We start from the raw sequence: 26,734 nt of genomic DNA, 5'->3' as shown, positions 1-26,734 counted from the left end.
TCCACTTACACACATAGGCATAATTTATTATCTGTGTAATAGCTATGCCCATACGAAACCGCCTTGTGGGCTGTCCAACTCAAATTCTGTAAATGTATATTATGTGACTGCCTGTCTTTCAATAAATTAGAACATGTTGACTTGGACACTTGTTTGAGACTCAATGTGTTCCCGATGCATCGCTCTTAACATCACCTTGTGTTTTCCATGAACATCATCTTAACAGACTTTGAAAGACTTATAGAATAAATATCATTACACTTTTGACTCCATGTACATATACCATGTCTACGCAACATATGTTGTAAAGTGATTCCTTTAAGCTTCCTTTAAGCTCCTTTAAACCATGCCATGCCCTTCAATATTGAATCAACCATCTTTAATCATTTTTTTGACTGTCCTGTTTCTTTTGCCATTGTTCCATTGACAAAACTTACACACCACATGGAATCGTTCATGTTTTCTCATCAACAGCAAGAATATCTGTTCACCTTAATGAACCTGGTTTAGTTGGTAGAATGTAATCTCCCCCTGTCCTCAAGTAACTGCAAAGCCAGCCATCAGTATAGTAACCATAATGTATAATAAGCACTGACCCACCTTTACAATGTTTATTCTACAGTTGACTTGCCATCTATGTACATAATGGTGTGGCTAAGGCTTTAATAAACTTCATTTTGAAGAGAGAATAGGCAGCACCTTATTTCATTTAGGGTTTTTTTGTTTTGTTTTTGCTTATCTTTTCATTGTTATGGAAAGCAGGACACCTGAGAAGGAATTAAGTCATTTATAACTAAAGACTAATGTCATAGATGGCCATTGAGATCCACATGGAAGCCATGCATGCGGTGAATGCTTTATTGCGCCAATAAAACGTTTTCTAATTTTAAGGGTTGCATGAATTGGATTCAAAGCAAGGCAACGTTATTACATAACGAGGACCAAAAGAAGCACACGTCCATAGACCATTCAAAGGCAGGTGCTGGACTTCAAACACACAAAACTTGTTCAATGTTATTACATAACACATTCCATATAGAGGGTACATTCAACAGCTCTATGCCATTTTCAGCAACATCCAGTGAACTATCCTTTAAAGTTCTTCACGTTTAGGGAGACATACAGGGTGACTGTGAATAGTCATCTTCAAGTTAAAATATATTGCAGAGAAGTCAGCTTTGAGACAGCTTAGAGTTGCATCACTATGACAGTTTGCAGCGACTGGGGTAGAGAGGGAGAATTGTTCGTACCTCCATAATGTGACATTCTAATATTATGTTATGTATGGCTGCCTCTGGAACAACAGGGAATATCTTTTGTAGGCATATTTCATCACTCTTACACACACACACACACACACACACACACACACACACACACACACACACACACACACACACACACACACACACACACACACACACACACACACACACACCAAAGTTTGTTAGGCCCCTCAACATATGTGATTAAAAGAAATTGGAACACAATTATAGCTATTGGGTTTGGAATTTAAAAAAAAGTAAGATAAGTGTTTATCACATCATGAGTACAGAGACATTTTGTAGCAATTTGTGAGTTCTGGACGAAATCTGTAGAGTAGAAAAACGTGTGTTTTGAAGAAAATGCTTATGGTGGAAAATCTAGTTAAGCGGAAATGGGTGTGGCTTACACGGGAAGTTATGTCATGATACAAGGAATCCAGGGTAAAGAAATATGTGATTTCATTGTACGACCTATAGTTAACCTCTTCAGTTATAGGCCAAAAACCTTAAAGTGGGCTGGTATAGTACCACCGCACCATGAGGCTGATTTGACAAATGACTGGTGGGTGGAGACACTGGAGAGACTTCCTTGGCCTACTGGCAGCATGCACTGGCAGCATGACAGTCTGTGGCCCCTAGCCCCCTACTGGCAGCATGGACAAAAAGTTTGATGCTGATGGGATCAGTGGTTTGTGAGATTAGCTCCAGACAGGCAGGCAGGCAGGCAGGCAGGCAGGCAGGCAGGCAGGCAGGCAGGGGAAGAACCATAATCTCTGTCCCTGGCCTTCAGCCTGGAGGAGACAACAATAACAAATATTCCAAGATGTGGCTCCAACACTGGGGTCCTTGATATGAAAAAGCATGAGATAACGCATGAGATAAAGTGTAAGTGAGTACATTCACTTACACATCTATTTTTGTAAGAGGCAATCCTTTAGTAATCAAAGTCCAAATTAGTCCTTTAATTTATTTAATTTTATATTTATTGACCATTTACTCTGTAGTTTAGGTTTGTGCCATATGTCTGCTAAAATGACTTTATATAAAACATTTATAAATGACTGCAAATATGTAAAGAGTTTTCGAGACTTTACAATACTGCACTTCAATGATACATTTGGGGAATATACCGTACATATAGTAACATAGTAATACTGGAGTATTTCCAATTTTCAGTACTTTTACTTCTACTCCACTACTTTTCAGAGGGAAATATTGTACATTTACTCTACTACAATTATTTATAGCTTTAGTTACTAGTTACTTTGTAGATTTTGATTATAATTACAAAATATACACTAACCACTTCAGCCCTGTATACATTTTGACCATTTGAAAAAAGCCGATCTACAAGCTCACAATGAGTCGGAGTCCCTTGTGAAAACTTGTGAACTGGGACATTCTGCATAATGAGCACTTTCTACTTCTGGTACTCTAAGTACATTTTGATACCAATACTTTTGTAATTTTACTCAAGTCAATTTTGAGTATTTCTACATATTGCAGTATTGATACTTTACTTGAGTAAAAATTGTTTTACTTTTTCCACCACTGAACACACAGAGGGCGCTAGTACTGACTCTTCTGGTCTCTCTTTGTTTGACCTTTACCACGGGAAGAGGAACTGCCAGAGACGGCACGTCGGGTTGTTGTGGATCCGCTGCTCGTGTGATCGTGCCATTCAAACGTATGAGAGACGCATCGTAAATGATCGCAAAAGCACATTTTAGAACAAAGTTGAACTAAGTTAGATAAGACCAACGGGGTTCCCGCTCCCCGCCTGTTCACAACAGACGCAGGGAGAAACTCTGTAGTTGCACGTTTCAGACAGTTTGCTGTGAAAGTGCGGCAACAACGTATCTAGAAGTGTTCCACCATGGCGGATGTTACTGCTCGTAGCCTGCAGTATGAGTACAAAGCGGTGAGTACACTTCTCCCAGTGACAGTCTCACATATAATGTGTGCACTTAGTATGTCTATCATTATTATTATTATTATTATTCTTTATCTTATTTTTTATTGAAAAAATAACTAGCTAATGGTTAGCATTACCATTACGCGACTACTGCTTGTGCTTGCTTAGCCTAGCCGAAAAGTGCAGGCTAGTGCTTGGGTAACAGGAAAAGTGGGCACTAGGGACATCTGGGCACGTCGATGTAAAATATGCTGTTTTGTCCAAAATGTTAAACAATAAAATAACTGGGAAAATGATTTAAACTATAGTATACATTAGAACATGCTTAAATATTCGACAATTATGGTCTAATATTTCTACAATTGCTACAAATAGGTTACACAACGACACAATCTGTATATCCAGTCATTTTGGGGCATCAACAAGAAGTTGAAGGATAACATTTTAAGTCTGATAATGATGTACCATGCATGTTCACAGCATGTATACTTTACATAACTTAAGATCATTTTTCAAATATATATATTTTTGGACAAAATAGCCAATTTCACATCGAGGTGCCCAGATGTCCTAGTGCCCACCTATCATAATCCTGTTCATGAAGCCTTATTTATACTTAGTCGTACGACTGCGTCGCACACTGAAAAGAACTGTGTGTTGTTATTGTAATAGCTTGCAGATAATGTTCATTTAGGCAAGCAACAACACCCTCACAAGATGGGAGTATGAATGAAGTAAGCTTGACTCTGGTTTCATTGTGTTTCAGAACTCCAACTTGGTGTTGCAAGCCGATCGCTCTCTGATCGACCGCACACGGCGAGATGAACCAACGGGAGAGGTGCTCTCCCTGGTGGGGAAGCTCGAAGGAACCAAGATGGGAGACAAGTCACAGAGGACCAAGCCCCAGATGCTGGAAGAAAGACGTGCAAAGTCAGTTACACACCGTCCTCATACAATGTTTTCTCTGTTGTTCAAGTGAGAACATGACGCCTAAATGTTTTTTTCTTTCTTTCTCCATCCTGTTTGATCCATGTAGGAGGCGAAAGAGAGACGAGGACAGGCACGACATCAACAAGATGAAGGGTTTCACCCTTCTGTCTGAAGGCATTGATGAGATGGTGGGCATTGTGTACAAGCCTAAAACCAAAGAGACCAGGGAGACCTATGAAATCCTGCTCAGTTTCATCCAGGCTGCCTTGGGAGATCAGGTCAGAATCACATGTCAAACACCTTCATCATGCCCTGTGTACGTCAGCATATGAACTGCTATTGCTGACCAACAACTTGCGGTGTATTAACCCATTAAGGCCTGAGTCCGATTCTTAAAGTTTTCTAAATCCTAACAGATTTTTGAAAAAAATATAAAAAATATTTTTTCATGATTTTTCAAAAATAGCAGATCTACAAGCTATGAGCTTGTATATCTGCTATTTTTGAATAGCCAAAGAAATCTAAAGTGACACAGATGCGTTCCAGGTCTTAATGGCTTAAAGGCTGAAGGTTTTTCCGTATGTTTTTAGCCACGTGATATATTGTGCGGTGCGGCTGATGAAGTGCTGGCAGTGTTGAAGAACGACAAGATGAGGGATAAAGAGAGGCGCCGCGAGGTGGAACAGCTTCTCGGGCCCGCTGATGACACACGGTACCATGTGTTGGTCAATCTGGGGAAGAAGATCTCTGACTATGGGGGTGACAAGGAGCTACAGAACATGGGTATGTACCAGCTTTAAAAAAGTATATTATCGCTGTCGGGTAGAAGCCTTGTGTCCCCAGATGTCAACGTTAGACGTTTTTTCGTTATTTAATGCCCTACTTCATCATACGAGAATGTCAAGTAAAAGTAGTGAAAATATCCGATCCGATCACATATCTACAAGCTCACAATGTGTCGCAACGGCTATTTTCACTATTTCGGATCCATTTACTGAAAAGTATCGATTTGGGACAGCAACGATATACAGAGCCAAGTGGTGAATTCTTTCCCCAAATAGCACTACAGGCACATGAAGTTAAAGGCAAGGGGACAAAAAATGTCCCATATACTTTCAGCTGAAATAATTTTACATTTACTTAATTCATATCTTGCTCAGCAGTACTAATGTTGGCACCCGTGCAGGGGACCTGGGTTCAGATCCCAGATACGACATGAAAGTTACATATTGCAGCTTTAAAACAAATTCTATAAAATATGGATAACTTAACATTTTCATGGAAGGTACATTAATATAGTCAAGACGAGACAGATTATTGTATACTCATCTGGTGACTTTTCACATTCACAATCTTCCAAAGAGAGAGTGTCTCCATTCCTACAGTCCCAGTCTAATAAACACAGAACAAGCATTGCATTTTAATGGTATACTAATATTTATATATGTTTTCCACAGATGATAACATTGATGAAACCTATGGTGTGAATGTGCAATTTGAGTCTGATGAGGAGGTAAGGTACTTGGTCCAATAATGTCTGTTCTGTGTCAGCCACTCACTTCTAGCATTTGAAAAGCCTACGTGCAAGCCAATGCACGTGTTGAATAAGTTCAAACGTATTGACATTTTGCTTTTCCACTTAAAGGAGGGAGATGAGGACCAGTTTGGGGAAGTGCGAGATGAACACTCTGATGAGGACAGCGAGGGAGAAGAGGCAGATGTCGGCTGCACCCTTACAGCCAATGTAAGTGGTGTATTCACCCATTCCTTCCTACGCAGAGATGGAATTCCATGTCTAGTGCTAAGTGGGTTATCAAGCAGACACATTTTCTCAATTACTCAAGTGATTGATTTTCTCTGTACCCTCCAGCTTGGTGTCACAGGTGATGTTATGAATGCTAAGAAAAAGGAACTACACCCCCGTGACATCGACGCTTTCTGGCTTCAGCGCCAGCTGAGTCGATTCTACGATGATGCTATTATCTCCCAAAAGAAGGCTGATGAGGTCTTGGATATCCTCAAGGTATTATTATCTTTCTGTCCGTTACTTGTTACTGTGATGAACAGGTGGATAGCATTTGAGATCTCTGCTGAAATTACCTCTCTCTCTACATTTCTCAGACTGCCAGTGATGATCGAGAATGTGAAAACCAGCTGGTGTTATTGCTGGGCTTCAACACCTTTGACTTCATCAAAATCCTCCGCCAGCATCGCCGCATGAGTATGTCCTCTGTTTAAGTATAGGCTGATTGTTATGGGCTGTGGGATCCTGTATTACTTTGACATGTATAGTGTTTGAAACCTGATATATTTCTGTTTCTGCACTACAGTCCAGTATTGTACCATGTTGGCCAGCGCTCAGAGCGAGGCAGAGAAGGAACGCATCATTGGAAAGATGGAGTCTGATCAAGAATTGTCAAAGATTCTTTACCAACTGCAGGAGACGGAGAAGGAAGACATTATTCGGGTAAGCCAGCTAATGTGGAGCAAGAAATATTTGATATTCATGTAAATTAATCAGTTTGCTGAGTTGCATCTCTATAATGTGTGGTCTTTTTTTTTATCTTCAGGAGGAGAGATCCCGCAGGGAGAGGGTGAGAAAGTCTCGTGTCGACGACTTGGAATCAATGGATATTGATCATGGAGAGGTGAATATCAATTTTCACACATTCCCCATAAATAATGTTTTTGTTTGTTTCATCAACAAATTTGCACCTGCACACATACTTAGATTTCTATAATTGGTCAAATATCACAAATCAAGACGGTTTGTTGGTCACTACTCATGCATGTACAGGTGAAATGCAAGTGTGTGAGGTCCGCAAAATACTGTGCATCAACATAACAATGGCGATAACAAAGCTGGGAAAAATAAGGATAATGGCGGAAACATAATAAAATAACTTAATATTAGAGAGAAAATAAAGGGGGAAAATGTACAGACACAACATAGAATCATTTATGCATTTTCTTTTAAAAACCTGTCATGTTGGTCTTGCTTTCTTGTCCTGTAGTCTGTGGCCCCTCGGCAGCTATTGGACCTGGAGGACCTGGCGTTCACCCAGGGAAGCCACTTCATGGCCAACAAAAGGTGTCAGCTGCCAGATGGTTCCTTCCGTAAGCAGCGCAAAGGTTATGAAGAAGTTCACGTTCCTGCCCTCAAACCCAAACCCTTTGGTGATGATGAGGTTTGTATGATGGTGTATATGGGACATTACTAAGGCCTACTGCTAATGCAGCATTTGACATATCTAAAGTCTCCCTATTGATTATAACAATAATATTAAACTTTATTTATTCACTATTTTTTATGTGAAATGGAAGAAATGTTTTTATTACAACAGAATGAAAAGTGAAAATCAAAAATATTGATGGAATCAAACATTCAATTTCTAATTTTTAATTTGACTTTTATTAGGTGCTTGTTGGCATTGAGAAGCTCCCCAAGTATGCACAGGCTGGGTTTGAAGGATTCAAAACCCTGAACCGCATCCAGAGCAAGTTGTTCAAGACCGCCATGGAGACGGATGAGAATCTCCTGGTGTGCGCGCCTACGGTGAGAAAGCTTAGTCCCATAAAAAGATAATTACATTTTGTTTTCAGGCGAACAAATGTGAATCTAACATAATAAATAGTTAGATCATAGTAATATTATTGTACATCCCCTTTACATCGTAGTACATTCCCTGACCCCTGTGTATTGTATTCCTTGTCTGCAGGGAGCGGGTAAGACTAATGTGGCCCTAATGGCCATGCTTAGGGAAATCGGAAAACACATCAACCTGGATGGAACCATCAACTTGGATGACTTCAAGATCATCTACATTGCACCCATGCGCTCGCTGGTACAGGAGATGGTTGGAAGCTTTAGCAAGGTGAGTGTCCTCCACCAACCGTTATATCAGAAAATAATGAATGACTGTTCTTGGAGGTGTTTTAATCCATGTATTTATTTCCCCCTGATACCCAGCGCTTGGCAAGTTATGGCATCACAGTCTCTGAACTGACAGGAGACCACCAGCTCTGTAAAGAAGAGATCAATGCCACTCAGATTATCGTCTGCACCCCAGAGAAATGGGACATCATCACACGTAAAGGTGGAGAGCGCACCTATACCCAACTAGTGCGCCTTATCATCATTGTAAGTGTTGAACACACTTTGCACAGACTGAGAAGACCCAGTAGAATTTGTCACTACCATTTTATTGTCACAATTGTTTACATATAAATACATTAAACCAAACCTAAAACTAATGTATTACCAGGATGAAATCCACTTGCTCCATGATGACCGTGGACCCGTCCTGGAGTCCCTGGTGGCAAGGACCATCCGCAACGTAGAGCTGACCCAGGAGGACGTGCGTCTGCTGGGCCTCAGCGCCACACTGCCCAACTACGAGGACGTGGCCACCTGCCTGCGTGTGGACCCCGCCAAGGGGCTATTCTACTTTGACAACAGGTTAGATCAAATCTGGTTATGCAGGACTTGCAGGGCTTACTGAACACATACCTACTTTATAGACACAAGTAGTGTGTTCGTGTGTTGCCGAGGTATAAGCTCAAGTCTAATGCCTGCTTTTTCTTCCTGTGTAGTTTCCGTCCCGTGCCCTTGGAGCAAACGTATGTTGGCATCACAGAGAAGAAGGCCATAAAACGTTTCCAGATCATGAATGAGATCGTCTATGAAAAGATCATGGAGCATGCCGGAAAGAACCAGGTGAGGCCTACCTAATGTATTCACCCTCAAGGTAGCTAACATACCATAGGCTCTTAGTTGATACTTTAAACCTAAGGAACTCATGAAAAGCCCTAACCCTGCCAGTGTTACTGTTGGTGCTGAGCTCTGTATTGAGATGCAGTTGTATGTCAGAGCAGAGGGACTCATACAACAACTGTCCTTCTCCCATAGGTACTGGTATTCGTCCACTCCAGGAAGGAAACGGGAAAGACAGCCAGAGCTATCAGAGATATGTGTCTGGAGAAAGACACCTTGGGACTTTTCCTCAGAGAGGGTTCAGCATCCACAGAGGTGTTGAGGACTGAGGCAGAGCAGTGCAAGGTGAGATCCCTCTGAGATTTCCAGCAAAACTTGTGGGAAAATTGCCTTCAGGTCCTGGAAAAGCCTTCAAATTACCCACATTTCCTGGCCGTAAAAGTCATGAATAATTACATTCAGTCTCACAAGTCTTTCACTGAATCCTGAGTTTAAAATCCACCAGGTCACACAAGGCTTGTATTTTCTCCCAAGTTGAGTTAATTGGTAAAAATGTGTCTTATATTTCTGTCTTAAAAAGTCAAATTCTTCCTGCTGTAACATGCAGTCACCATGAAAATAAAGTAATCTAAGAATATTACACCTTAAATGGATGGCTGTTCTGATACGTATCCTTGCTCTTGAATCTAGAACCTAGAACTGAAGGACCTGTTGCCCTATGGCTTCGCTATACATCATGCTGGGATGACCAGAGTGGACCGAACTCTGGTGGAGGATCTCTTTGCTGACCGGCACATCCAGGTGCTGGTGTCCACGGCTACTCTGGCCTGGGGTGTCAACCTGCCAGCTCACACTGTCATCATCAAAGGCACCCAGGTGTACAGCCCTGAGAAAGGCAGGTGGACAGAGCTGGGAGCCCTGGATATTCTACAGGTCAGTTGAGCTAATCTCTTGGCACTTGCCTACCGTCTTTGTGTTTGGACTTATTGCTCATGGTATCTAGATTTATGTAATTTAGAAATATGTAGGGTATGTTGTTTATTTGTTATCCTATTGACTTTTTTCTTAGCACTCTAATCACTTGACCCCCCACCACTTACCCTGTTGTTGAGCATGGATTAAAGTTCTCAGTTCCCACGACTGATTTCACACTGTTTCACAAATCACTTAATATGACGTGGCCATGTTACACATTTTTTCGTGAGACTTTATTAAGCTTAAATCCATGTGTTGAGTGATGACGGATCATTGATACAGTCCAGCCTTGTGTTGCTCTAGATTAGAGCAGTCTGCTAAATATCTGAATAGTATTTAGCTGTATTTCTTTCATCTTGCTTTGGCTGCACATTTTTGTATATAAATACTGTAAATAAATACTCCTTTTGTTTCAGATGCTTGGTCGAGCCGGCCGTCCCCAGTACGACACCAAAGGAGAGGGTATCCTGATCACGTCCCATGGAGAGCTGCAGTACTACCTGTCTCTGCTGAACCAGCAGCTGCCCATAGAGAGCCAAATGGTGGCCAAACTGGCCGACATGCTCAACGCCGAGATAGTGCTAGGCAATGTGCAGAATGCAAAGGTGAGTCTGTGGTGGACAATGTGTATACTCCAGTAAATACTCCTTTACAAATTCTGAAGCACATTTCTTTTTAATATCAATGCTTTTCTATAATGAAAATTAGAACATAATCCTCCCCAAAAATGTAAAAGAAATTCAGTACATTAAAGAAAATGGTGAAAATAGCAGATCTAGAAGATCACAAGGGCTTTGGTGGGGGCTTTGGTGATTACTTCATGATGTATTTTTATAAGTTTCGGTCCCAAGAGTCCCTTCCTAAATGAGGGGTCAAAAAGTACAATATTTCTGTTTGACAGAGTAGCAGAGTGAAAGTCATGTGCTTTTTTTAAAGTATAGTACTCAGTTGAATTGAGCAAATACTGGATCATCCTGGCTGCTCAGAAAGTTGGTGTTGTTGGTCATGTAACTACGACATTCTGGGTACGGTTACTACCTCAGTAGCTTTGTTGCATGTCATACCTCCCTTCTGTCCTCTCTTTTCCTCTCTCTTCACTGACCTGACTCAACTGTTAATGTTTTTCTTTCATTGTTAGGATGCAGTGAACTGGCTTGGCTACACCTACCTGTATGTGCGCATGCTCCGCAACCCCACCCTGTATGGGGTCTCCCATGATGACCGCAGTTCAGACCCCCTGCTGGAGAGGCGCAGGTTGGACCTCATTCACACAGCAGCAAACATCCTGGACAAGAACAGCCTCATCAAGTATGACAAGAGGACTGGCAGCTTCCAGGTACTCACATTTTACAACCCATCACCGTTTTAGATGGATTGATCATTTTCTGTGATTATGGTATCAATACTTAATTCTTGGTTAGGATTTTTACAAATGTGATTTAGAAGACATTTTGTAGAATTGGCCCCAGGTCTTAATGGGTTAATAATCAACTTAACTTTGTCATATTTTGAAGGTAACAGACCTGGGTCGTATCGCCAGCCACTTCTACATCACCCACGACTCCATTCAGACCTACAACCAGCTGCTGAAGCCGACGCTCAGTGAGATTGAGCTCTTCCGTGTTTTCTCACTCTCCTCTGAGTTTAGGAACATCACTGTTCGAGAGGTATGGTAGACTTCACACCATCAATGTGGGGTTTTATTTTGGTAGATGGTAAACATGACACAACACACTGTAGTAATAGTATAGTATAGTAACGTTTATTATTATTACTGTGTTTCAGGAAGAGAAGTTGGAACTTCAAAAGCTGCTGGAAAGGGTTCCTATTCCAGTGAAGGAAAGCATTGAGGAGCCTAGCGCCAAGGTATTGCTTGTGATTGGCAATGTTCCCACCAAGCTGTTCAGGCATAAGAGCATGACCAGTTCCAAATTTCAGTTTGGAGAGAGAACTGGTGATAGATAATTGCTCGAGCCACGGCAATGAAAATATTACTGTGGTTTGGATAGCGTCATTATAAATCGAATTTCAGTCTTATGATGATATCTTCGTAAATGTTATTTTTGTCCTCTGTGCAAGTGTATGTAATACATCTCATACATTTTTCAGTAAACTGTACTCAACCATTCTTACTGTGTTATTGCAGATCAACGTCCTGCTCCAAGCTTACATCTCTCAGCTCAAACTGGAGGGCTTTGCTCTCATGGCTGACATGGTGTATGTTACACAGGTAAGGCTGGACCTTGCAGTACCTATATTCGCTATTTTTCTTGACAGTTGGATGCTAACGATATCTTTGTCTTTTCAGAGCGCTGGAAGACTGATGAGGGCCATATTTGAGATTGTGCTGAACAGAGGCTGGGCTCAGCTCACAGACAAGACCATGAATCTCTGCAAGATGATTGACAAGAGAATGTAAGGCACTCTTGTGGATTACATTTGTTTTTTTATTGCAATTTGCAAACACATTGCTATCCTTTTAGCTGCCAAAGCTGGTTTTGTATAATTTTGTAATTTTGGACATGGCTCTGTTGCGCACAGGTGGCAGTCCATGTCCCCTCTGCGGCAGTTCAGGAAACTGCCCGAGGAGGTAATCAAGAAGATAGAGAAGAAAAACTTCCCCTTTGAGCGGCTGTATGACCTCAACCACAATGAAATTGGTGAGTTTTGCCCTCCTCCCCTTACACGCATGCATGCATTTGCCAGTTCAGTAATCAGCACTCATTCAACAGTTGACTTCCGTCTTCAATATAAATAACTATGCTAAGGCTCTTCTTTTTTTTGTCTTAAGGTGAGCTGATCCGTATGCCCAAAATGGGGAAGACCATCCACAAATATGTTCACCAGTTCCCCAAACTGGACTTGGCTGTTCATCTGCAGCCCATCACCCGCTCCACACTCAAAGTGGAGCTCACCATCACTCCTGACTTCCAGTGGGATGACAAGGTCTGTTACAAACCTAGTTATATTGTATTTAAAGTGTACATAATTGTTTTATCATTAGGGATTTCAAATGAGTTCAACAGTTTAATAAGCTGGAGCTTTTTAAGTCACCAGCATGAGTAAAGTAACAAACGGTGAGTGTCAAACCCTCTGGAGATTACCCAACGCTATTAAATGTCCCTTGAAGTAATGTATCTTGTGGATTGTTCCTGGAATGCCGACTTGCTGACACTCTCTTGCCTTCTTAGATCCATGGATCCTCCGAGGCCTTCTGGATTCTGGTTGAGGATGTGGACAGTGAGGTCATCCTCCACCACGAGTACTTCCTGCTCAAAGCCAAGTATGCCCAGGACGAACATCTGGTCACGTTTTTCGTCCCGGTGTTCGAGCCTCTGCCGCCGCAGTACTTCATCCGTGTGGCTTCAGACCGCTGGCTTTGTGAGTATTGACTTGCAAAAGTCATTTTAAGATTGTTAACATTGTTATTCATTTTGTTTAGGACCTTTCAGTTTTTAGGAGCCAGGTTTTATGTCTGATATCACAGATTTGAGACTGATTTGGTGGCAAGGAAGAGAACTATTCACACCCTGCCTTTGGCCATATGCATATCATTAATTGTAATCTGCTAAACCTCTCTTTTGTTCTCAGCCTGTGAGACTCAGCTTCCAGTGTCTTTCCGTCACCTGATCCTACCAGAGAAATACCCACCGCCCACTGAGCTGCTGGACCTGCAGCCACTGCCTGTGACTGCTCTCCGGAACTCTGCCTTCGAGACGCTCTACCAGAACAAGTTCCCTTTCTTCAACCCAATCCAGACACAAGGTAGGAGACCTTAGGAGGAGACAAGAAAACAGTTTGAATATATACTCTTTTAATAACAATATTTTAAATATTATTTTGGGTCTCTATTATGACACTGATATAAATAAACTTGCACCGTTTCCTGAATACATAAACTGTACCTTCTCCTGAATGACCATGAAGAGTTGCACTCTCTTACTTCTGTGCAATATTGTGTCTTTTCCTCCAGTGTTCAACGCAGTGTACAACAGTGACGACAATGTGTTTGTGGGAGCTCCCACCGGCAGTGGGAAGACCATCTGCGCTGAGTTTGCCATTCTGAGAATGCTGCTGCACAACGCAGAGGGCCGCTGTGTCTACATCACACCCATGGAGGCTCTGGCTGAACAGGTATTGAAACTACAACAATGAGGAGGACGGAAGTACTTTCATCAATTCAACCAATTTGTGCAAATCTTTGAATATATATATATTTTTTAAGCGAACATTTTTAACTCAAATCTTTGCTTGTGGGGGTCCCTGGAACAAATTATTTTGAGATTGGGGTCCGCGGCCAAATACATATAATTTTGGGGGTCCTTGACATGAAAAGGTTTGAGAACCGCTGATGTAGCAACATAGTTTTCTAGTTTTTCATATGTACTAGTTTTTCATAACCCCAATTATGCAACCGTTTTATCCTCACATCCAAACTAGGTGTCTGTCTACATCGAAACGTTCCATTATGTAGACTGGTACTGTTACACTTAACACGGTTAATCATTTCTTGTATCCTTTCCTTCCTTCCTTATTATTCTATCCTACAGGTGTTCGTTGACTGGCATCAGAAGTTCCAGGACCTCCTGAACAAGAAGGTGGTGCTGCTCACTGGAGAGACCAGCACAGATCTGAAGCTTCTGGGGAAAGGTGACATCATCGTCAGTACGCCCGACAAGTGGGACATCCTGTCTCGCCGCTGGAAGCAGAGGAAGAACGTGCAGAACGTCAGCCTGTTCGTTGTGGACGAGACACACCTCATTGGTGGAGAGAACGGGGTAAGAATGTGACCACTGTTCTGCGCTCATGCACTGATATGCACGTCATCACTGTCTGGTGTAAACCTTGTAAACAAAGCTGGTGTTAATTCTCAATTGGTTAAACATTCATAGAACCCACAGACTTGACCACTTTCACTTTCAAAATGTAAAAAGAAAGCAGATCTACAAGCTACTTTTATGTCACACTATACTGTAGTAGGGCTGGTAAATTGATATTCATATATATATATATTTTGTAATGTTTATTTGACAGGGAAAATACAAAAAACAATGTATCAAGTTATAAAAACAAACAAAATATATTTTTATTGGATCCGAGCACTTGATATTGTATTGTCCCAGTCAAATAAACAAAAACAAAAAAAAGTATAATAATAATATTCGTATTAGCCAATTTTTAAGACCAATATTCGAATATAATTTCTGAGGAATGTTAACAGCCCTATACTGTTGTGTGACAAAGTATGGCATTAATTAAAAAAAAAAAACCTGGAGGAGGGAACCTGGAATAACTACAAGAGACTGAATTCATTTAACCTTCTGTAAATTGAGTAATCCTAAGAAAATATGTGCCGTTTTCTGTCCCTTAGCCCGTGTTGGAGGTCATCTGCTCCAGGATGCGGTACATCTCCTCCCAGATCGAACGTCCAATCCGCATCGTGGCCCTCAGCTCATCTCTGTCCAATGCCAAAGACGTGGCCCACTGGCTGGGCTGCAGCACCACGGCCACCTTCAACTTCCACCCCAACGTCAGGCCTGTTCCTCTGGAGCTCCACATCCAGGTGTGGCTAAAGCCCCCGTTTATACTTCGTGCCCTATCAAATTGCCATTAAGCAACACAGATCAGGCAAATGCTTTCAAATAAAACCTGTCCTTTCTGCTCCTCAGGGTTTCAATGTGAGCCACACGCAGACTCGTCTGCTATCCATGGCTAAGCCAGTGTACCACGCCATCATGAAGCACAGCCCCTCCAAACCAGCCGTGGTGTTCGTCCCGTCCCGCAGACAGACTCGCCTCACCGCCATCGACATCCTCACCTTCTGTGCTGCCGACGTTGTTCCTCAGAGGTTGGTCACAACTGTAATCGTGCCTGTAGGATAGGAATTAATTGGCTATAAGACTATACAGTATGTGGTCAGTTAATACATTTAATGATGCAATTAAATGTGATTTTTGTCTTTGTCTAGATTCTTGCATTGCACTGAGAAGGACCTGGCTCCCTTCTTGGAGAAGGTTGCCGATGCAACACTGAAGGAAACGCTGGCCAACGGTGTGGGCTACCTGCACGAGGGCCTGTCCACCACCGAACGCAAAATAGTAGAACAGCTCTTCAACTCTGGTATGGCTCCCCAGTCTTATCACACCAGTGGTTCTCAAGCATTTTCATGTCAAGGATATTTGATAAGTATTTTTTAGGGATGTCCGATTTTATCGGCCTCCCGATATTATCGGCCGATATTAGCATAAAAATTGATATCGGGAAAATATCGGTATCGGTTTTTGAAAAAAAAAAAAAAAAATTTTTTTTTTTTTTTTTTTTTTGCTTTATAAGTAAGTTACAGGAGTTTTTACTGTATATGGTGTGTGTGATATGAAATTTGAGTTTACCCTAATCACAATAATCCCCGCATATATCGGTATCGGTTGATATCGGTATCGGTAATTAAGAGTTGGACAATATCGGTATATCGGTTATCGGTAAAAAAGCCAATATCGGACAACCCTAGTATTTTTGCCACTGTTCCTCATTTTGCTGGGGACCCACTGGAATCACCTGGAGGGTACCACCAAGCCATACCCTGACAACCCCCCCCAAGTCAAACACCAAATGCCTTGATAGGAGCTTTCTCCACTCTGCTTTAACAAGTTAACAACATGGAACAGCCTTCCCCCCCTGTGGTTGTTGGAGACATTACATCAAGTAGTGTTCATGCCTTTTAAGAAGAGGCTGAACAAACACCTCCTCAGCATGTGACTGTAATCCCCATAAAGTTCAAGGACATTTAATCATCCAACATTCAGTTTATATACTCCTGACTGAGTAGCTGCAGATCAGTGATAGGTTCTTTGAATGTTATTCATAAAGCCTGTATCTGCCCAAGCTTAATACAAATAAATAAAAAAAGACCGGTTCAGAAAGGTTAATGATAGTTTCTGACGTTCTTTCTCATCTCTGTTCTCTTCCCTCTGATAGGAGCCGTTCAGGTCGTTGTGGCGTCCCGTTCTCTCTGCTGGGGCACCAACATCGCCGCGCACCTCGTTGTGGTCATGGACACACAGTACTACAACGGCAAAATCCATGCGTAAGGCTTCCCACAGCTTATGCAGTCTCTTTGGCTTCATAAAGTGCTCACGTTCTATAAAATAAATTTCATATTGTGTGTAGCATACGGTGACATTCTCCTCCTTCCTGTGTGCAGATATGTGGACTACCCCATATATGATGTCCTTCAGATGGTGGGCAAAGCCAACAGGCCCATGCTGGACGATGAGGGGCGCTGTGTCATCATGTGTCAGGGCTCCAAAAAGGTACCACCATTTTCTCAGCTTTTATCAATTTCTATATCTTTCTCTCTCATTCTTGTTCTTTTTCCCTTAATGATGTTTTACTTTTAAGACATTGTTGGCAGACAGAAATATGTAAAATACTACTGCCAAAAAGTGTAAGGTCGCAGATATAAGTCGTTTTGTTGTACATTTTCATTGGTTTCCATGTTATTACCATCAAAGAGTGGCCATGTTTCCCCTACGGTTCCAAAGACATCTCACAACATTTGAGATTTGTTTCAAATGTAAAGTGCAATATAGATAAAATGTATTTTTATTATTATTACAACATTCATTGGTGAATACATGACTGTATTCCAACACCTTTTGAACGACATCTGTCAACACTTGTCTTATGAGTAAAAACAGCCTTTATTAGGGCGACCTGATAGCCAAGTGGTTATGGTGTGTACTATGTGGGCTCAAATGCCTGACAGCGAGTACCCGGGTCGATTCCTGACCGGCCGGACCATTTGCTGCATGTCACTCCCCTACCTCGTCTCTCAGTGTTTCCTGTTCACTGTCCACCTAAAAGAATGAAGGCTCAAAATGTAGCTCTTTTTTAAAATCTGTTCTTTTCTGCCTCCCTAACAGGATTTCTTCAAGAAGTTCCTGTATGAGCCGCTGCCAGTCGAGTCTCACCTTGACCACTGTCTCCATGACCACTTCAATGCTGAGATCGTCACCAAGACGGTGGAGAACAAGCAGGATGCTGTGGACTACCTGACCTGGACATTCCTCTACCGCCGCATGACCCAGAACCCCAACTACTACAACCTGCAGGGTGAGACGCTGCTCATCCAAACACATAAAGGCTTTGGGAGGAAACTTAATTCAGCCTGGGCCTGAGGTGCACCAGTAGCTGACTGAGTAGTGTGTCCACCACATGAAAGTGTTGATATAGTGATATTATGTTGTGAAAAGATGATATTGCAGCACAAATCTTGCTGTGGAGAATATTGATTGAGGCACAAAAGCACATCAGCTGCTGCAGTTCTGACTTGTATTAGGGTACCATCTACTGGACAATTTTAGTTAAGGTACCATCTACTGGATATGTTTTGTTAATAGCTATTACAACGTTCAAACAAGTACAGGATACAGTTGTTTGTTTTGTTTATTATATTTTTTCAAAAGACGTGACAAATCGGCTTGATAACTGCCCATCCCGATGTTGTGAGAAAAGTGAAATGTCCCGTATTGATTGGGCTTTCCTTTTTTCTCTCTCTGTCTGTGCTCTTCAGGCATGTCTCATCGTCACTTGTCAGACCATCTGTCGGAGCTGGTGGAGAACACTCTACATGATTTGGAGCAGTCCAAGTGTATCAGCATTGAGGACGAGATGGACGTAGCTCCTCTCAATTTGGGCATGATCGCTGCCTACTACTATATCAACTACACCACCATTGGTTTGTGCCAACAATTAATATCCACAGCACTCCCTGTATAACTAAAAGTATTAGCTGCCAGGCTGGTGTAATATTTCCTGTTTATCTCCACATTGTACATTTCTGTTGAAACTGACGTTATTTCTCGGTGTGTACTCTGCAGAGCTGTTCAGCATGTCCCTGAACGCCAAAACAAAGATCCGTGGGTTGATTGAGATCATCTCCAATGCCGCCGAGTACAACAACATCCCCATCAGACACCACGAGGACGCACTTCTCCGACAGGTGAACAAAACGCTACGCTGACACAATGTCAGGCGTCCCACGGTGCATTCACAAGAATCAAACACGGGTACCAATATTAAGTGAAAACTAACTTAATGTTTTGGACATTTGTTATATTTCAGCTGGCCCAGAAGGTGCCCCACAAACTGAACAACGCCAAGTTCAACGACCCCCACGTGAAGACAAACCTGCTGCTGCAGGCCCATCTGTCCAGGATGCAGCTGAGTGCAGAGCTCCAGTCAGACACTGAAGAGATCCTGAGCAAGGTGAATGATGATGCCACTGCCTCCTGAGCAGTACAAGTACATACTGACATAAAACCATAACGGCTGTTCTTTTGCTGAAAATCTGCATATTTTGCAGAAATACAATTTGAGAGTGAACATGAAATGCAAATATTTAGGGTTTGACTACAAGTACAAGAACCTGCATAGATTCTTTGGGCTCTTGTAACTTTTTGTTGTTAAAACCTAGAACCCTTTTTAAGATGTGCCAGTTCATTTGTAGACTAGTGATTCTACACAGCATCAGAATAGTTTTTAACTCGGTGTTTGGGTACGGGAGGTTGCAGCCTCTTGGATTTTCTGAATTGTTACACGAGACCCCAATAGTGTTTTGATGTTTTGAATTGATTTATTTGTATATACTATGTACACTTAACATATTTTATCTGCGCTGTTTGTAGGCGGTGCGTCTGATCCAAGCCTGTGTAGATGTACTGTCCAGTAACGGCTGGCTGAGTCCTGCGCTGGCTGCCATGGAGTTGGCACAGATGGTGACCCAGGCCATGTGGTCTAAGGACTCCTACCTCAAACAACTGCCATTCTTCACATCGGAGCACATCAAGCGCTGCACAGATAAGGTATTTTTTTTTATCTTTTAATATACTTACAATTAAAAACAATCAATGCATTGCTTCAATGTGGGGACTTACTGTAAGTGCAACATTGATACTTACATGCGCAGCTTTCTGGTAATGTTTTGGCTATATTAAAAAATACAGAATTTATGTTTAGATAGTTTCACTGATGTTCAAAATGGCGTGGATTGGATCAGAATGCATGAGTTGTGGATGAGAACCATAATTGCCTGAAAGCTGACCTCTTAACCCTCTTGTCTCTTTGTTAGGGTGTTGAGAGCATCTTTGACATCATGGAAATGGAGGATGAAGAGCGCACTGCTCTGCTTCAGCTCTCCGATGCCCAGATGGCTGACGTGGCTCGCTTCAGTAACCGCTACCCCAACATTGAACTGTCATATGAAGTGGTAGAGAAAGACAACATCAAGAGGTACTTTAACTGCTTAACCACAGACACATTCTAAGTTATTAGGAATATAGCAGATCTACAAGCTCACAACACACAGTGCTGTCATGCATTGTGAGCTGATTGATCTATTTTTTAAACCTTTTTCAAAATTCTTAGAATTGTATTTATTTATTTATATCCCACATAATGACATATTGGTACACCATGTTTAATGTGGTTAAACATAGTTTAACGTTGCCATAATAGTTAATAATGTCTGGTAAATTTCCTAATATTCAAATGAAAAAGTGGGGAGAATGATTGAGTTGGGATGAGAGTTTTATTATCAAGGGTCTCTGTATTTTTTTTGTGTCATTACCATGCATACAGGATAATATTTTAAGAGGAATCTAATTCAATTATAAATGGCATGTTTCAATGGCAGGTGTCAAATTAAAAGCAAAAAATGAGTCATTTATAAATGTATGCGGAAACAGTTTTATTAAGACAGTTACTAAAGCGTAAATTCTTTCATCTTTATTTACAGTGGTAGTCCAGTTCTGGTGCTTGTTCAACTGGAACGAGAGGAGGAAGTTACTGGACCTGTTATTGCGCCTCTCTTCCCCCAGGTACGTTATCTTTGAAATGGCGGTAATTTTTAACCAAATACTTTTCTATAATTTCAACAATTGATTGATGACACGTGTTTGTGTTCTTTCAGAAACGTGAGGAGGGCTGGTGGGTGGTCATTGGAGATCCCAAGTCCAACAGCCTCATCTCTATCAAGAGGCTAACGCTTCAGCAGAAAGCAAAGGTCAGTCAATCACATGCACTTATGAGGTTGTACAATTGTTTTGCAAAAGGATATTGTGTATTGCGTCCATATCCAAGACTTGCATTAATTTTGTTTATTGCAGCTTATTTAAATCAGGCTTTTGGAAACAGTGGTGTATAATAAGGCCTAATAAATCGGTTCATAAGAGATCTGCACCCAGCATCAGTCATAACATAATAGGTGTACAGTAACCCCTACTGTTGGAAAGTGGTATTATAATATTGATATTGGTCGATATGACCCTGTAAATATTCAGTTATCGGCCAAAATGTCAATATTGTGCATCCGTAATTAATGCCAATGATGCCGAGATGGTGTACTTTATTTGCATAGTTAAGGATATTCAAAAGTCTAATGCCATTTCTTGATGTCCTGTAGGTCAAGCTGGACTTTGTAGCACCGGTGATGGGCGTCCACAACTACACGCTATACTTCATGAGTGACGCCTACATGGGTTGTGACCAGGAGTACAAATTCAGCGCCGATGTGAAGGAGGCTGAAAGCGGAGACAGCGACTCAGATTAGCCTGTAACCTGACGATGACCCTCATGTCAGTCTCAAGTGGGATCAGTAGATGTTCTTACTGTAGATATTAAACCCGTTTCCCCTCCTGTATCGTTGTCTCCCAAGTATACCATTACCTTCTTAGGCTCTTGTGGTTATATCATCGTTTTCTATGTTTTGTTTTTGAGTTAAGATCATGCTTTTTGTTGTACACCAGTCCAGAAATAACATACAAGATACATTCTTGTAAACATGTATAAAGCGTACATAGAAATGTACCATTTGCATTGACGTGAACAGCTGTCCTTAAAGGCCCGATCAGAATTTTTGAATGTTAATATTGGATATAATGCACATTGATGCTTGAGTCAGCTGAATATTTAGCATTTGCAGGGTTGGTGCAACTAAAAAAAAAAACACTTTTCTTTCCAGAGTTGATGGAAAACCTTTTAAATTGAACATAATCCATGTTTAGTGGTCAGTTTTTGTATAAAGCCCCTTTCTTAGTATGACAAAAAAAAATCCAATAAAATGCGTTGAACTATATTCGGATTCTCGATGGGCCTCAAGATTTCAAGTACATTTGTAGACTGATGTGATTACATTTCTTTTTGCAATAAAGATAATCCAAAAATGACCAACTTTTTTTTTAGCCCTTTTTCTCCCAATTTAGTCATTATACCAATTGATTCCTCCCCACACTGTGTCACTGCTGTTGTATCCTTCTGACTCGCCTGCCAGTGAGGAGCCCCAACCGCGAGTAGAGTAGCCTGGGTCCAGACCAGACGAATCTGCGAGTGCAAAAAAGTGATATAGTCTGTCTACGCCAGGCTAGGAGTAGAGAGCACTCGTCTTACTCCTCCCGCCCAAAACTCCCTGCTGACAGGTGCCACCCCAGAAATACGTGCAGTCACAAATATCACCCTCCCCACCCGGCTTCACTCCGCTGAACACAGGCCAATTGTGTGCGTATCGCCACTTGACAAAGCTGAATGCACAACCATGGTGGATTCTAACCCACATCCTCTGCGGTGGTGGGCAGGCACTTAACCACTGCGCCACCTTGGCGCCTAATTGTGACTACTTTTTAATATGTAAAAGAAAAATAACGTGGGCTTAATTTCTTTTAATTTAATGTAATATATTTTCAATGTCACTGAAATGCCAAAATTATACAAAATTGAACATGTACGCTTAAAAAGGGCAGTACTGAAGGAATATTGTATAGACAGACAACCAAAGATGTTGTCCAACTTACTGGACAAGAAAGAATAAGAAACATTAACGTGGCAACTTCAACGGCTGGGACATCTTGGTGTGTTCAGTGCTGACGAATAGTTTGTCATGAGGAACCAGATACAGTGTTTAGCCCTCAGTTTGGTATCTCCAGATAGCAATGTCTCCATCGTCACTGCAGGAGGCTAGGGTCCCTGCCTCCTTTGGGTGCCAGTTAACACAGTTGACATCTTGGTTATGGGCCTTGGCTGCACAGGCAGCCAGGGAAAACACGGGTTGGTCTGAATCGATGGGCTCGTCTTCCTGAAACACACGCACTGCATCATCTCCACTAGCAGTTGCCAAGGCACCAGTCAGCTGACACCTGAACAAAAATAGGCACAAAGGTTTGAAGTTGAGTAAGTTCATGTTTCTTTTTATTGTTATATTTTCTAAGCATATCCCAGATCTGTTTCACAACTATCTTCTGTCCCATACCTGTACCAGAGTTCACGTTCTACCCCAATCCCCTTACCCACCCAATGTAACCATGCACACTTATTGTCTCCGCCAGGCCGTAAGGCATGGCGAGAGAGTATGTTTTACCCTCCGTCCGTGTGTCCGTCCGTGTGTCCGTGTGTTACCACCAAATCTCCGGCACCGTTGGCCCGGTCGCTGCGAAACTGTGCACACACACTCCCTGGATGCCAATTCAGAACCTCTGCCTCAAATTTTTCACATGGGCCTGTTATAGCGCCACCAGGAGGCCGATTTGTGCAAAACCCATTTTTTTCACATTATCTCTATAGTCATGTGATCAACCCTGATCGGTCCGATTTCCCATATTCCATCCTTATTGGTTAAGGTTGCCATCCAAAGTTTGCAGGATTGGTCCGTTTTGAACAAACTGCCTCAAACCATGAACGCAGCGTGCGATTTCCGTGAAATTTCACACGCACATTCCCACTAGGCCGAGGAAGAAATGCCACCCTTTTCACATTGGCCTGTTATAGCGCCACCAGCAGGTCTAATTTAGCAAAACACATTTTTGGAACAAAATGCTTCAAATCATGAATGCAGTGTCCGATTGCCGTGAACGACCTAAGAATAAATGGCACCCTTTTCACATTGGCCTATTATAGCGCCACCAGGAGGCCACAATAACGTATCTGACCTGGCGGAGACCTGTGCTCCGAGGAGCACTTTATCTAGTTTTTGTTCTCTGAGTAACTGATATTTAATAATCATGTATATTGTTCTCAATAGACTGAACTTCATAATATATATATGAAAGGTGGCAAGGCCCTGCTCTACAAATCAAGTTTGTTTACTAAAGATAGGCCTACAGTATGTCCTTCAAAGCACTTAACAAAATGGTGCTCCTTCTGCCAAAAAAGTGTCTCAGAAAATGGAGGAACAAGATTTATATCTACTAACAGGACAGCCTTAAAGTCATCAACATGAGCACTAAAAGATAGTATAGTATGCTTACCAAGAGATGTCGTACACTGCCCGTGCGTGGAACCCAGACAGAGTACAAACACACTTCCAAGTCTTGTCTGTGTTGCCATCTGCAGTTCAACAAGAGCAACAAACATGTTGAAGAGGAAATACCAAACCACACACGTAGTCTACGTTCCACATAGATTTTTACCTTCCGACTGACTCTCCTTCCAGATCTTCACCGTGCGGTCATCACTGCAGGAGGCCAATCTCTTTCCATCTTTCTCAAAGGACAAACTCCATACGGTGGATGTGTGTCCTTCCAAGGTGGCCTTGCACTCCCAGTCATCATCATCTTCCTTATAAATGCAAATGTTGTTGTCGTAGCTGGCTGAAGCCAGGAGCTGAAGCAAGAAGTAAAGGGACAGAGATAAACTGAGAATGGACCTCACAAATGGCTGGTCGAGGGTGGTGGCCAAGATGAGGTAGGAGTAATTATCGTCCATGTACAGTATGTGTGCAACCTACCTCCTGAGTAGGGTGCCACTCAACATGCTTGACATCCTGTGTGTGGGAGTTCACTACAGTAACACACTCGTACTCATCCTCCTCATCCACTGTGAAAGGCAAAGGGAAGAGATTCGATTCAATTCCATGCTGCGCTGCAGAGATCTTTTTAACAGGATTAAGGGAGGTGAATAACCTCCAAACTCTTTTGTGGATGATACATGTGCATCTAAGGTAGTGAAAAAAACGCTTGAGACTCACCTTCCCAAACCCAGACGCTCTTGTCTCGACTACATGTGGCCAGCAGATTCCCTGAAGGTGCCCAGGCCACACATTTGACCTCGTTTTCATGTCCTTCCAGCACAGTCAAACACTATAGGACACAGACACAGTATTATATGAGAAGATGGAACGATTTCCATCAGAGTTGTAGTCTGTTGATGTCAAACCATCAAATAAGATAATAGGCTGCAATTTGAGCGTGTTAATCTGACCTCAAAATCGTTATTTTTCTTTTTCCAGATACACGTGGTTGCATCGAAGCTGGCAGAGGCCAGATAGGTCCCACAGGGGGACCATGCCACTTTCCTCACAGTGCGCTGGTGTCCATCCGCAAGGACCGTCTTGCATTCCCATGAATCACCTAAAGCAGGATGGGGGAAGAAGCAGGAGGGCATATTATGTTATTATCAGTGTACGACTAGTACGAAACAGATCAGCCAGCAATACATCAGACTGGGAAATTAACTTTCTGAGCAGATGTGAATGTTATTTACATCAAAAATAGCAGATTTAAACATCTGATGTAATATATATATTTTAATTTTCTTTTGGGGAAGCCCATTGAGAGCAAGTCCTTTTTTTCAATGACGCCCTGATAACAGCATGAAAACAAGTACAGTTATAAAATACCATACATAATGAAAAACAGTAACAATCGAACCACTTTCAGAGAGTCCTGGAGTTTGTTCCATTTGTGTAGAGAGCATAGATGAAAGCAGTAGGAAACCGGAAATGTACATTACAGCAGTGGTTCAGGAGTCCAGGGACCCTCAGGCCAGGGTTCTAAATGGACCCTTATTTAAGGAGGTCTGTAACTCTGAGGATATACAAATGGAACAAAAGGGACCACGTGTCCATTTGGTTTCATGCATACGCTCAGAGTTATGGGGTCCTTGAATAAAACAGTTTGAGAAGCACTGAATGAATCATTGATTGTATATGTGTTGTGTTGTTGAGTAGAGCAGCCTCAATGGAAACAACTCCACTGGACTTTGGTGTGTGTGGTCCTTATAGACGTGGATGACTGCACTCGTGCTGTTTCTGCATTCTATTTAATACAATATTCAATCTTCTCAAACCTTCTTTCCCCCAGATCCGCACGGCCTTGTCTCCTCCACATGAGGCCAGCAGCGTCCCAGAGGGGTTCCAGGACACGAACCAGCAGCGAGAGTCTGGATGAGCGACGAACCTCTGGACGAGAACCAGTGCGTCCTTCATGTTCTATTATCTACCACTGACAGCTAGATAATACCCGTTAGCCACGTTAAACAGCACAATGCTGCCGAACACCTTATCTACAAACCGCCTGTTTGTAAAGGTACTTATCTTCCAAAAACACTGAATTATACTGTCCGCGAGTTAAACGCGGAAAGAAAGGCTATATTAATGAGATTTCACCACTCGACTGACTCGCTGTAATTATGAAATGCGTGATAATTTTACCCGTTTTGTAGCCTGGGCATCGTTCCTTTTCGGGTCTATGATCCGGTCGGAAAAAAAAAGAAAAGCGACCGGATCGCGACAAACCGGAAAGACGTCTCACCCCAAAATAGGTCCGTCCCCAAAATCCTTGATACGGCGTAGTTTAGCTTATTTTTTAAATATAAATGTGAGTGTACTTTCCAGAGACTATTTAGCGACTGTATTATCCATATTATCCCACGGGGAAATTCTATTCCATTTAAATAGGGATTGGGGAACCAAAACAAAGCGGCACCGCAAAACCGGATCGCGACAAAACCGGAAAGAGGATGCTTTTTTTTTTTTTTTTTCAGTAGGCGTGGTCTAGACCGGATCATATGGGCCTTCAGTAACGAATACCAGGCTTTCCTCCGAGGTGGAAAGACTGGTGATGCGAGGTTACCCGTTTTGTTGTAAATTTCACAAACTTCCGTCCTACT

The 26,734-nt window shown here is 42.1% G+C and overlaps 2 protein-coding genes across 2 annotated transcripts; one reads left to right on the top strand and one right to left on the bottom strand.

The window, feature by feature from the left end:
* The first annotated feature begins 2,921 nt into the window (after positions 1-2,921).
* Positions 2,922-21,597, top strand: snrnp200 (small nuclear ribonucleoprotein 200 (U5)). The gene is made up of 44 exons (XM_084053908.1): positions 2,922-3,186; positions 3,947-4,110; positions 4,217-4,388; positions 4,701-4,893; positions 5,568-5,623; positions 5,756-5,854; positions 5,981-6,133; positions 6,232-6,331; positions 6,441-6,577; positions 6,681-6,758; positions 7,125-7,298; positions 7,529-7,666; positions 7,830-7,985; positions 8,081-8,251; positions 8,376-8,569; positions 8,704-8,827; positions 9,020-9,169; positions 9,515-9,757; positions 10,216-10,404; positions 10,938-11,135; positions 11,314-11,466; positions 11,585-11,665; positions 11,946-12,029; positions 12,108-12,214; positions 12,341-12,459; positions 12,591-12,745; positions 12,991-13,180; positions 13,391-13,564; positions 13,773-13,933; positions 14,350-14,577; positions 15,171-15,362; positions 15,469-15,647; positions 15,768-15,919; positions 16,775-16,883; positions 17,001-17,109; positions 17,722-17,911; positions 18,372-18,536; positions 18,679-18,800; positions 18,923-19,066; positions 19,486-19,662; positions 19,929-20,089; positions 20,595-20,676; positions 20,769-20,861; positions 21,261-21,597. Exons 1-44 carry the CDS (start codon positions 3,142-3,144, stop codon positions 21,405-21,407), a joined length of 6,408 nt encoding a protein of 2,135 aa, XP_083910034.1. The 5' UTR covers positions 2,922-3,141; the 3' UTR covers positions 21,408-21,597.
* An 887-nt stretch (positions 21,598-22,484) lies between these two features.
* Positions 22,485-26,303, bottom strand: ciao1 (cytosolic iron-sulfur assembly component 1). Its single transcript, XM_084054842.1, has 7 exons — positions 25,913-26,303; positions 25,046-25,194; positions 24,813-24,924; positions 24,573-24,661; positions 24,256-24,448; positions 24,094-24,172; positions 22,485-22,986 (listed from the first exon to the last, which is right to left on the bottom strand). Exons 1-7 carry the CDS (start codon positions 26,049-26,051, stop codon positions 22,752-22,754), a joined length of 996 nt encoding a protein of 331 aa, XP_083910968.1. The 5' UTR covers positions 26,052-26,303; the 3' UTR covers positions 22,485-22,751.
* Between the last annotated feature and the right edge of the window lie 431 nt (positions 26,304-26,734).

Source organism: Gymnoscopelus microlampas (assembly GCF_963454915.1).
Source record: "Gymnoscopelus microlampas genome assembly, chromosome: 4".
In the NCBI taxonomy this organism is placed as follows: domain Eukaryota; kingdom Metazoa; phylum Chordata; class Actinopteri; order Myctophiformes; family Myctophidae; genus Gymnoscopelus; species Gymnoscopelus microlampas.
Note: the sequence above shows the minus strand (reverse complement) of the source record. Positions and strands in the feature narration are given on the sequence as shown.